This window comes from Rhinolophus ferrumequinum, chromosome 18 (assembly GCF_004115265.2).
Source record: "Rhinolophus ferrumequinum isolate MPI-CBG mRhiFer1 chromosome 18, mRhiFer1_v1.p, whole genome shotgun sequence".
Lineage (NCBI taxonomy): Eukaryota > Metazoa > Chordata > Mammalia > Chiroptera > Rhinolophidae > Rhinolophus > Rhinolophus ferrumequinum.
Window position 1 is genome coordinate 576,080 of NC_046301.1, and position 13,210 is coordinate 589,289.

Below are 13,210 nucleotides of genomic sequence, written 5' to 3' on the forward strand. Positions count from 1 at the left end.
TATCAGGTCTTATATTAATTTTTGCTCCAAAAGATGCATTAGAGCTGATTGTCTGGCCAGGTCTTATTTTCAGGGAAACACATTGTCTGATCACAAGGGTCTCAGAAGAAGCCAGAGGGTGAGGGGATCATTGTTGTTCCTCCCTGTGTGCAGTGGGCTGAACCTGTGGGTGTGCAGTGGGCGGTGCTATCCAGGTGTGTGTGCGTGCTCTCTGTGCTGCTCGCATGACGACGAAACTTCCTAATGACACCCGTCTCAGAAACATATTTGAGATGTGTGCTAGTAGTTAAGGGGTGCATGACTGTACAGTGGTACCTCGGTTTTCAAACATAATCCGTTCTGGAAGACCGTTCGAGTTCTGAAACGTTCGAAAACCGAAGCGCAGTTTCCTCATCCCATAGAAAGTAACGTAGAATGGGTTAATACATTCCAGACCTTTAAAATCAACCCCTAAAACTGCAAATTTAGCATGAATTTTACTATCTAATCATACCAAGATCCATCAAATTTGTGGCATTCATAAACTGAAATGTTTGTCAATGGAGACGTTGGAAAACCGAGGTACCACTGTATGTAATAACCAGCCTTTTGCTTCCTCCTTCATAGAGTGTTTAATTTGTGCCAAAGAAAGTTCTAAATTTAGGTTACTGTTTTTTGTCTTACAAGACTACATGCTTTACTCTTCCACTCTGTTAATGAATGTGCTTATTTAAAAATCTATTCTTATTAAAAAATCCAGTTTTTACTGTAGTACTACATAGATAATATGATACATTTGGGGAAAATGACCTTCCCATAAAAGTCTACAGTTATGGTGGAAAAAGATGTTTCATGCAAATGGAAACCAAAGGAAAGCTGGGATAGCTGTACTTATATCAGACGAAATAGACTTTAGAACACAGACTGTTATGGGCATTACATAATGTTAAAGGGGTTCATTCAACAAGAAGAAACACAGTTTGGAATATTTATGGACCCAGCGTAGCAGCACCTAAAGGTATAAACAAGCACCACCAGACCTAAACGGAGAACATAACAGCAGTCCAGTAACAGTAGGAGACTGTGACCCCACCTCCATCGGTGAGGAAGCCAGTTCATGGCGTGTGCGGCGAACGACTGATCAGAACCCACTTCCATCTTCCCAGTAATGTTGATTCCTTTTGCTTTGCTTTTCAGTCTTACTCGTTACTGTAAAAATCTCATGTGCCATTGCCTGAGGTCGAACCCCAAGTCTGCCAAAGTCTGCAATGGATGGTTTTCCTTCTTGTGCTTCTCCAGGATGGCTTCACGCCTCTGGCCGTGGCACTGCAGCAAGGACACAACCAGGCAGTGGCCATCCTCCTGGAGAACGACACGAAAGGGAAAGTGAGGCTGCCTGCTCTGCATATCGCTGCCCGGAAGGACGACACCAAATCCGCAGCCCTCCTGCTGCAGAGCGACCACAACGCTGACGTGCAGTCCAAGGTGAAGCGCGCAATGCCCCGTGGGCGGGGCCTTGCGCTGGGGGACGCCCCATGGGCGGGGCCTCGTGTTGGGGGACTCCCAGTGGGCGGGGCAGTGACGCGCAGCGGCTGTGGGCGTCCACAGAGAGAAATTGCTTTCGGCGTGTCTCAGAAGGAAGGGGACTGCCAATGGGGACAGTAACGAAAACGTTAAAGATACTTTTCTGCCAAAGATGAGGTCCAGCTTGTTAGAAATCTGCTTCTTCTGTTTAAAGTAAAATAATAACCGAATTAGAAAGAGGAGCTGGCACTATGCAGGTTAATGAGTCTTCGTGGTGGAACTCACGCGGGCACGTGGGAACAGTATCCAGCTGCAGTGAGCAGGGTGGCTGTTTCCTTGATTGGCAATGTGTAATATCTTCCCTCTTTTTCCCACACAACACTGCTTCAGATGATGGTGAATAGGACAACTGAGGTACAGTATGTGGCTACCAACATATGCCTTGTTTTTGTTTCAGTTATTTTCCCAATTAGAATAAATGCTCACTAATTTATACTAATGATTGGAACTTCCGTTAGTAGAAAGTTAATTTGGAAACTCAGTATAGTGTGTGAGTGTGTGTGTAAATGTGTGAGTGTGAGTGTGTGTGTGTGTGCACGTGCACGTGCGGTGTTCTCTCATTGACTGTTGCTACTATCGAGATGTACTAACACAAACATTGTTGAAAGTACAGTATAAAAACAAGCCTATATTCCCAGGCCAGTGGCTATTTGTGTAGGTTGATTGTCACTTTGACTGACTGACATTTCATCCAGTCTTTGGGATGTGGACCTGCAGGGCTTTTAAACACTTAGTATTTACTGAGAGTAGTGTGTTTCTCTAACTACCATCTTGTTTATTAGCAAATTTACCCACTGAGATGTGATATATTTGGATTATCCATATCACTTCTCCGGTTCCATTGTGCATGGAGCTTAGGTCCGAGGTTTAAGAAGAAGGCCCATCTGCTTTGGGAAATTGCTCAAGACGGGAACCATAGGAACTAATATCTTAGTTACTGATTTTAATACATTTAGTCTTTTTAGGTGACTTTTGGTGATTGTCTAAAATACATTTTTGGAAACAATATTGGCTCTAAACATTGTATTGAAAGCAGCAGTTTGGGTAGATTCATGTTGAGTTAGAAATATTTCTTTGAGGACAAATGAGTGACAGGGAAGCCCCCCGTCCACACACACAGATGGTCCTGGAGAAGGTGAGCTGAGCCAGCACCTCAGCACTCCAGGCTTCCTCCCAGGGTGCCACGGGGGAGGGGGACTGTGTTGGACAATAAGTGCATTTTTGCAAATGATGAGGATAATGTTATTATATTTGAATAATCTGAAAAAGATTCACGATCACTATGTTTTCCATCATTACTTTATAACTTGAATAATAGATGTACTTCAGGATATGCCTGGGTGACAGGAACTATCCAGATAAAAATGAAAGACCTACAGTCAGTCAGTTCCCAACTTAGAAACATTTGCCGTTTTACACGTTAACGGCCAGGTGGAAAACTGGCCTCTCTCTATTTTGACACGAGCATGTGGCATCATGTAGACACCAGATGCAAAGTGCCTGACTGCGGCTTGGGGGGTAGAGACCAGTCACTGGTCTTCTGTGTCCTGCTTCTCTGCAGGCAGGAACTGTCTGCAGCCAATTTGGCCAATAGCGCAGAGCAATTTCTGTCACTTAAGGCCTCTGGGCTCTTAGTTAGGCCGTTGTCAAGACAAAGTCACCCAAGCCTACATATCAGGTAAATAGAAAAGTAATGGTTGTGATTCACATAATATTTCTTAAAAACCAGTCTCACATCTGAGTTCATTTCAAACAAAAGAGAACAGTGCAGAATCACCTCACAACTTCAGGTCTGCTACCAGTTTTCTAGGAACAGCCATTATTGTTCCTGTAACTTTTTATTAAGTAATGAATTTATGAAAATTATAGAGCAAGGTTAATACATTTTTGTGTACTTTAATAATAAAAGCTAATACCCTATTGTGAAAATGGCAAAAAATTCGAACTAAGTTTTCATCAGAAAAAAAAAGGAAATATACTTTTCTTCTATTTAAGATTTTCTCCGCATTTTTAAACATTCTGAGAGTCACAGTTCTCTAATGCCCATATAACTGATTTAACCTGCTTATTTTATTTTGTATTTATCTTATTTTATTGATAAAATTTGATTTAAATAACATTAAAAATTGGGTTCAGCTGAATTTTTTTTCTTAATTTTATATTCATCTTGATGCTAAATATATTCATTTTTGTTTTTTAACTTTTTTCATTATAACAACATAGTCTGACTAAACACAGTTGTTAAAGACAACAGAGATAGCAGATGTGTAAACGATGAGGCATGAATTGTACATCTTCTGTAAGCATTTCTTGCAATCTTTTCATAGTTCCAAAGAAACAGTGTCAATTTTTTTAAAAGGTCAGAAAACAGGTCATTTTTTTTAAAGCATTAATTTTGTGTCTTTCTCTGAAGAAAACATTTTTTATTCATAATTATGTTATTCCTGTGGCTGAAACCTTATGTTGTTTAATTATATTCTGTTTTTCCCTAAAGCTAAACCAACTCAAGAAACATGGTTTTTTATAAATAACAAACTGATAAACAGATAAATAGATAAATCATTAAGGTAATTAGAAATAACGTTGCCAAGAAGCGTAGGATATTATTTCCCTGTTTATACGTTTAATTATTTACCCGCTCACACCATTAAGATGTAAGTCTCATTAAAGCATTAAGTTCCTGGACCGCACGTGCGTCAGGCAGACAGGTCCCACGCACGTGGCGGTCCTCGCTGACCCGTGACTGTAACACTGCAGGTGGAATGCTTTACGGCGTCGTTTCCTTTACTTTCCAGAGCGGCTTCACCCCTCTGCACATCGCTGCTCACTACGGGAACGTCAACGTGGCGACGCTGCTGCTGAACCGGGGCGCCGCGGTGGACTTCACGGCCAGGGTACGCGTGAGCACTTTCATTGTAGACGGCGGTAAACGGGCACTTCACTGAGGTGAAAGTGAATACCGGTGAAGCTTGTATTTCTTTTTTCTAACCCGGATCTGTGCTAGAGGCATTAGACTTTCCTTTTTCCTTTTTTCTGTTTTGCAAATTGCAAAAGTCATCACAAGCCAATCAGGGAAAAATAAGAATGTTTAAATTCACATGCACACAAATCATTTTTAGGAGTTAAGGAGAATGTTAATTCTGACATCCGTGCGAGCAGTTATGTTTAAAGATCATGCCATGAATCATGAATGAGCAGCTTCCAGTCAATAAACTGTTAAAACATTAAGTATAAAATATATATGTACTTTTATACAAGTCTTCACAGTGGTTATAAGGCACGCTATTTGACAGGGAATTTTTTTAATGAATTAAGAATCTGCTTATTTAAAGATTCTTACCAAAATATGTAGAAAGACACGTATTTTATATGTGTTATATGTTTAATGGTATGCTTTCATTGAAAAGGTTCACTGATGTGATAATTATAAAGCTCAGTATATTCAGGAAGGATGTAAGGTGACTCATGGGCACAAAGGCGGGAGGAGAGGATGACGCTACAGGGACATGGACAATCGGAACAGGGAATGAAACAAGCACAAACAGGGTCAACGGGAAATCGCAATCAGAATGGGACATCTCAGCACTGCAGTGCTTGGTGTTAGCGACTAAAGTGGACTGAGGTGGGGCAGTTCTAGTCAGGCAACTACAAAGTGCTCTACTCTGGACATGACAAACTCGGAGGAAACGGAGTGACTTTAATTCTGCAGTTTGTGGCTACACTGCAGGGCTGACCGAACACCGTCAGTCAGACTTCCAGGAAAACCGGTTACCATAACCATCATTCAGCTCTATGCTCCAACTGCCGAGGCTGAAGAAGATGGAATTGAAAGATTCTACAGAAATGCCCAAGAAGAAATTGACACACTCCAACAACCTAAGACTTGCTGGTAATTATAGGCGACTGGAACGCAAAAGTAGGTAATAAAACAGGGTCAAATGTAGTCAGAGTATTTGGACGAGGGGTCAGAAATGTCAGATCAGTTTGGGCATTGCTGCAAAGCCAACAATCTGTCCATCACAAACACATGCTTCAAACAACCAAGCAGATGACTGTGCACATGCACGTCACCAGATGACCAACACAGATCAAATACGCCAAGTAACTGGAAGCAGGAGATGGAGCGGCTGTGTTCTCTTTGGCCAGACAAGGCCAGGAGTAGACTGTCGTGCTGATCACGTGCTGTTGGCACCAAATGTGAGCGTAAAGCTGAAGGAGACCACAACAAACGTTGGGGTGCCAAATGTAACACAGTAGCATTACTGGTGGGTTAAGAAAAATCAGATTTGCACGGTTAACTGACCGAGAACCAGAGCTGTGGACTAAAATTAGAAATACCATTAGGGAAGAATGCAAAAACGCAATGCTAGAAGTGTAAAGGACAGAAAAACCCAGATGGATGACAGAAGAAACACTAAAATTGTCGAGGATGGGAGAGACACACAAGTTATAGGTGCCAATAGCAGGGTTAGAGTTCTGAATGCAGTTTTTCAATGACTAGCACGTAGAGATAAATAGAACTGTTATAATACTCTGTGTAAGAAGATAGAAGAGAACAGAAAAGGGAAAACAAGGGATCTCTACCAGAAGATTCAAGTAAAAAAGGGAAATTCCAACCTGGACTAGGAACGCTGACGGGCCAGCACGGAAGCTCATTATCTGACCAGGAGGAAATGAAGGGAAGGTGGAAACCGACACAGAAATCGGTAGAGAAGAGACGAAAGGATGGCAGATGTGTTTGAAGAAGATTATTAGGAGGAAGAACCCATCATTCTAGAAAACGAAGTGAAAGCTGCCAAGAAAGTTTGGGGAAGGAATCAATTACTAGGGATACTGACAGAATTATTTCAAGCCACAGGACTGAGTCTGTCAAAATCCCAAGAATATGCCAACAAATATGGAAATGAGACATTGACCTATTACTGGAAACGTTCGGCACACACCACAGTATTCAGAAAGTGCAGGCCGGGAGCGCAGTGACAAGGAGCATTGCTCCAGCTTCCCACGCAGGTAAGTGACGGTCTAGGTGGTGCGGCGAGGGCGTCTCCTGTCTCCCTTCGATGGGGAAGAAATGCGACGTTCACACTGGTTCCGAGAAGCAGGAGGCACTGGGTGTAACTGCCCACAATGGGTGGGCACTGCAGTACTCCAGCGAGCGTCAGACAGGGGTCGGTGTGTGTCTTAGGGACACAGTGAAGCATTTGACTGTGTGGACCAGGAACAGCCATGGGCTGCTCGGAAAGAAACAGGCGTGCCCCAGCACTGGATCATCCTGACATGTAACCTGTGCTGTGGACAAGAAGCTACTGTCAGGACAGATGTGGGCAGACAGCATAGTGTCCTACAGACAGAGGTGTCAGACCCGGGCACGTTTTATGTCCCAGAATTGTGTGTACCCAGCACTTAGAATATGAAGAACAGGGCTAGATTCAGAGCAAGGAGGAGTGAAAATTGGAAGGAATAGTGATAGGGTTAGGATTGGGGTTAGAAGTTGGGGTTAGGGTTTGGGGTTGGGGTTAGGAGTTGGGCCTGGGGTTAGGGTTTGGGGTTGGGTTTGGGGTTGGGGTTAGGGTTAGGGTTAGAGTTAGATATGCAGATGACACCATGTGATTAGCAGAAGGTAGCAGTAATTTGAAACAACTTCTGCTGAAAGTGAAAGAAGAAAGGGATAAAGTAGGGCTGCATTTGAACCTCAAGGAGACAGAAGTCGTGACTCCAGAAGAAACACACGACTGTAACACAGACAGCAGAGACACTGCAGCTATAACGACTGCTGACCTTGGTTCTGTCGTCGCATCAGATGGAGATGCAGCCAGGAAATCCTGAGAAGGCAGAGACTCACAGGGCAGCGATGGAAGAAGCAGGAAAAGCCACGAAGAGCACACAGGTATCACGAGATGAGGCTGAGATCACCTACGCCCTCCTGTTCCCAATTCCTGGGTACGGATGCCGAATCTGGCCAGTGAAGAAGGCTGATTGGCAAAAACTGATTCATCTGAAATAAGGTGTTGGAGGCGGAGCTCTATGGAGACCCTGGACCCCCAGGAAGACCAACCCATGGGTCCTGGAGCAAACTAAGCCTGAAACACTGCTGGAGGCAAAATGATAGCTCTGAAGCTGTCCTCTCTCGGGCACATGGTGACAAGACAGGGCTCCCTGGAAAGGACAGTACAGCTGGGGAAATACAAGGAAGCAGCGGGAAAGAGGAAGACCAGACATGAGATGGACGGACTCCATTAAAAGGGCCACAGACAGAGTCCCCAGGAGCTGAGCAGGGCTGTGAGGACAGGACATGGGACGTCACTCACTTGTGGGGCCACCTGACGTAGGGGCTGACTCAATGGCATGTAACACACACATGCTTAATACGAATCAGCAAATGCAATATATGATTATTTGCAAAATTAAGACATAAACAAGTCATGTGTATATCCTTGCCATAATGATGACAGATGATAGCCAATAAAATAAATATAATTCATATATATATATATATATATATATGATGTTTTTATCCTTTGAAGTCTTCTGCACTTAAGCTATGTTGAGTTATTTTCAAGCTGTTTTTCATACTGAACTATTCTGAAAAGGTATTTTTAAGAATCATTTTTCTACTGGGTATTGGTATGTATATGAGTATTTGTATTTTATTTTTAAGCATGGGAAACTAAGACCCCAAATCTTTACATGTGTGGGTATTATAGAAAAATGATGGACTTTGGACCATGATTCTGTTCTTGGTCGAATCTGGAATTGGGTTTATTCCACGAAGGGGCTGCCTTTGTGTTTTGACTGCAATGTGTCGTGCCCATTCCATACCTACGTTGTAGTTATTGGCTTACTTATGCAGTTTTAGTCCATTTTTTATTCTCAGACTAAAGTGCTTTGTGGTTTGTGTGCTTTTTTGTGTGTCTTAAAAATTGGAGACCCTGAAATGTAGAAACTCGGATTAGGCTGCCATGTGGGCCCGGTGTCCCGAGCCCTGTCACACTCAGTGTGCCCTGTTCTCTGTCCTCTGCAGAATGGGATCACCCCTCTGCACGTGGCCTCCAAAAGGGGGAACACAAACATGGTGAAGCTCCTCCTGGACCGTGGTGGCCAGATCGATGCCAAAACCAGGGTGAGTGTCCTCCAATGGTGACGCTTTGTATTCCTTTATTTAGCAGGCACCCTGAACTGCCAGTCCCCAAACACATGCAGTGTGTTTTCAGGGGGGTTGTCGTCTTGGATCTGATTTAAACCTCAGACAGTATCAAAAAGCTTCACATTGCAAAGTGGAATTAATATTTTCTCCTAAGTACCCGGAGAAACAGCACAGTCCTCAGTGAGACGATTTTTCAGGTCCTGCTTATTGATTTTCTGGGAACAAAGATCAAGGATGGGACTCCTGCATCTCTGGTTTGGTTGGTCGTAGGTAGCAGAAACCCAAACTCATAGTGTACATTAAGCCACGAGAGGGTGGATTTTTCATAAAATATTTTAATACATGTTGAAAACCTTTTGCTTCTAACTTTTCATTTCCTAGATCATTTCTCTTAAGTGGTTATGCTACGCTGACCAAAGCAGGAGGTCAGAGGTTATACTTGTGGAAGAACGGCGTGTGCTTATCACGCTGTGCATTTCCTCAGGCCAGCTTCATAAGAGGCAGGGCCCTTTCTTTATTCATTCCAAACTTGTGAATTAGAATCCAGTTCAGACTTTTTGTGCACTGCCAACAAATATACAATAAGAGGCAGTAGAATGCAGATGTTGAATGTACAGACCGAGGCAGACCACCTGATTTCAGAGTCTACGTGTCCCACTTACTAGCTGGGTGATATTGGCAGTTTACTTACCTTCTGTGACCTTAGGCCAATAATAGTGCCTAACTCACAGGGTTTTGTGAGAATTAACTCTTAGATATTATGATTTGTCTTTTTTAAAGTGAGATGGGCAAATTCCTGAGCTCCTCGTAGTTTTTCATTATGATACCGAAATTATAATCAGTTACTTGCATAAACATTAAACTGGTAATTCAACATCAGTTCTCTGGAGTGGATTTGGTTAATCCTAGACTTCAATAAAACTTTAAACATTCCTATAATATGAAAATTCTGAAATATGTGGTGTAAGAAGTCTGTGTGATGGAACAGACTCCCTTGTGATGTGTTGTCACTTTGTTTAATTCTGGGACTTGTGTTCCCAGGAGTAAGGCGGAAATCTGGGAAATCCCTTGCAAATCCAGAGGCTGGCAAGTGTTTGGCTTAATAAGCCTTATCACCTCTGCGGTTCTGGCAACACAGCAGCTCCCGGCGCTGCGTTCTGGGTTTTAATGACCTCAGGAAATGTGGCTTTCTTAAAGTGCTTTCTCTAAGACATTCGGTCCAGAGCACTGATGTCATGGGAGCCTGTGGGAGCTCCTTCGTGGTTCACTGGTCTGTCCAGGGCGTGGCCGTGGTGGCCGGTGTCTTTGCACCTGAGTCCGCGTGCTTCCTCGCTTCTGCCAGGCACATGCCCACCCTGCCCTGCGGGTCAGAGCTGGGAACCGCTGTGCTGCAGGCTTCTCGGGCATGTTCTTTCTGTTTAACTCCTTCAAGCACATGTAGTGCGATGTCTCCCTACACCCCCTTCTGTTTCTAGTGAGAGCTCTCAGCTTTGAGAGCGGCAGTGCAAAGACAGCACTTGTGGGAGCAAAAGCATTGTATCTCGCTCATGTCGTGGGATTCGCATTGGTCTCATGAACGCTTCTCTGGAGGATCCTTCATTACTGAGGCCATTGACTTTTTCTTGATATTTGTTTAGTCCTTTAAAAGGTACTCTAATTTGCATGCCTACATGTATTTACAAATGTAATTTAAAAGTCTAACTCTAAACGAAGGCAGTGCATTTTCATAAACACAGTGCTAAGAAATGGATTCTTATGCCAGTTCTGTCATCAACCAATTGTCCTGGAACAAGGTAGCAATCTAAAGGAAGCTTGGTTCTTCTGTGAAGGAAATGTTTGGGCTGCGTTTCATCCCGTGTAGCGTTCAGATACAGCAGGTACAGGAATTTCATTCAAGCACGTGTGCAGTGAGGATAGATTTCTCACTGTGCACATTGTGTGCACATTCGTTTCATCCACTCCTGAACAAATAGATACTTAGTTGCTGCCTGGAGAATTTCATTCAAGCACGTGTGCAGTGAGGATAGATTTCTAACTGTGCACATTGTGTGCACATTCGTTTCATCCACTCCTGAACAAATAGATACTGAGTTGCTGCTGGAGCCTGAGCCCTAAGACACACCCAGTCTGACAAGGCAGTCTGGGTCCCGGATGCAGATGCGCTAGCGCACAGCACCCAGGGCCTGGCCGAGCCGTGCACTGATAAACGCGGCTAGTCATCAGCTCCGCCCTCAGAAAAGCTCTGGTCTGTAGCCTTTGCCGGTCTCCTGCAGTGACCACTTCCATCCTTCCTTCAGGCCACTTAGAGCTGGGGTGTGGTGTCACTGAGTACAGGATGGGGAAGAGGCAGGCGCAAAACACTGGCGGCACAAGTGTGTGTGAGCTGGCTCCAGACACCCAGTGTTGGGTGCAGTGTAGACGCTGGCACGGAGCTTTCCCCACGAGTTGAAATGCTTCCTCATCTCTAAGGGGTAGGATGTTAAAAGCAGCTAGGTTCTCTCAGTTCTGGCTATGACTGAAGGACCTATGTCCTTGCCACGGCGAAATCCAGGCAGAGACAAAAACTGAAATGAAGAGCCGTGGCTGGAATTGGAATGCTGGATTCTTAAAAAGGAGTATGCTTATATTTTAAAATACAAAAATGTTCTATTTGTTTTTGACTATCTTTTTAGGTAGTACAATAGAGCTTCTGTATATGGAATTAAGAATAATATAAATATTATCCTTTCATTTTTTTAAATCAGGTCTCAATATCCCCTCGCAATCAAATTAGTCATAATCATTCTGAATTTAGTATATTCTGTCAAGAATTGTCCGTTGTTATTCTCATTTGTAAGGTTTTCATTATCTGGCGAAGAGCAAGACACACAGAGGCTTTGGGGTAATTAATTTTTATTAATTAAACTTATCCAGAGCTTCTCCCCCGCTTTCTCAGCACTTTGTCAGTTTCCGAGACATTTGCATCCTGACAGTCTTGTCGTGGACGGCGATCCCGTGTAAACTCAAAGACGTTTTCAGCTGCGCCCTGGTTTTTGGTTTCTGGAAAACCTCATCTTAATGTTAAAACAGAAACTTTATAGCTAGTTAAAAATGACATTAGTGATTCAGTTTTACTAAGGGCATTATTCTTTTTTATTTTTAAACTTATTTATTATTTAAACGTGGAGATACTCCATGTAAGGTTTATGGTGAAAATATTGAAATACATATTAATGCAAACAACAAAAGTATACAAAAACAATAAAGAATGATGAACAAAAATCAGCACATTAGAAAAAATGTCACAGTTGGGCCTTGTTATTGGACGTAACAAAAAGTGACAGCAGTAGTGGCCACCAGTTGTCGTGTGCGTATGACGTCCCGGGCACCCTGCGACGTACCCCACAGATGCCGTGTGACTTCATCTTCCCATCAACTCATGAAACATGTTGTTTTCTTTTGCCATTTGAGAAATGAGACTGCTGAGGGGAAAAGCAAGTCCCGAGCAGCCGTGTGCATGGGCTGAGGACACACGGCCTCGTCACTGGCACGGTCTGTGTCGTGCAGCATTCAGGGGCTGTTGCTGGAAGGACAGTCTTAGCGAGGGGAGGGAGAGATGGTGTCAGACACTGGCACTGCGGGTTACCAGCTGGCTCAGTGGGGACTGAGCTTCCCTTTTAAGAACTTCCAACCTCATGGTGTGATTTGAACTGATTCCAGTGAAGACGTAAATGGAACACTTTTTGGAGGGAAAAACCGCAACTTTCAACAGTCTTAAGAATTTAAGTTAAAAAAATCTTTGACTACTGAACTTTGATGAGGATTTTTTTGCAATAACGGGATGATGTACTTTGTAGAAAATACCCCATATCCACTCAGGTTGAGCATATAATTCACAATCCTTTTTAAGGCAGATCAACTGCATCAGTAAAATGTAGGATTTAGAACCGATTTAATCTTTCTTGTTCCTTGACGTGCTTGTGGGGTTATTACGTGTTCTCCCTATTTTCCTGTTGTTCTGAGAGTATTCTGGAGGTTTCCACATGGTCACACTATGCATATTTCAAGTAATCCGTGCAAAACACCTTTCCTAAAAATGATTTAAGTCAGCACCCCGACCCCATCTTTCACACGGGCTGTAAGTGAAACAGGGTAAGGAGAGTCACACGCATTTTACATGCCGTGAAGCTGAGCCTCAGCGAGTCACCCGGGGACTGAGCCGAGACGCACACCCGGGGCTCTGAGACCTCAGAGCCCACACAGGGACTGCTGCACAGAACGCCTCCGTTAGCTGGGTACCAATTCTCACACGCTGGGCCTCATCGAAGCCCCCACAGGAACATGTGTGAGAAATGAAGCGGATGTAACTGTCACGTGAAGCATGTAGCAGCTGTGGCCCCACCACAGGTCCACTTACCGAGGTCCAAATGCATGATCCTTTCATTACTTAGCCTGCTTTCTCTTTTAGACTCCTGTCTGGCAAACTTTAAAATGACTTGGCATCCCAGCTACCACAGTAAAGTG

General features: G+C 43.6%; 1 protein-coding gene across 50 annotated transcripts in view; it reads left to right on the forward strand.

Annotated features, from left to right (window-relative positions):
- Positions 1-13,210, forward strand: part of ANK2 (ankyrin 2) — a 382,806-nt gene that overhangs the window by 268,398 nt on the left and 101,198 nt on the right. For 47 of the 50 annotated variants that reach the window (XM_033133572.1, XM_033133577.1, XM_033133570.1 and 44 more), the window contains 4 exons: positions 1,279-1,464; positions 1,894-1,917; positions 4,359-4,457; positions 8,585-8,683. In XM_033133572.1, coding sequence (XP_032989463.1) covers positions 1,279-1,464; positions 1,894-1,917; positions 4,359-4,457; positions 8,585-8,683 — 408 coding nt within the window. The remainder of the gene's footprint in view (positions 1-1,278; positions 1,465-1,893; positions 1,918-4,358; positions 4,458-8,584; positions 8,684-13,210) is intronic. The other 3 variants (XM_033133565.1, XM_033133566.1, XM_033133581.1) reach the window with 1 other exon arrangement.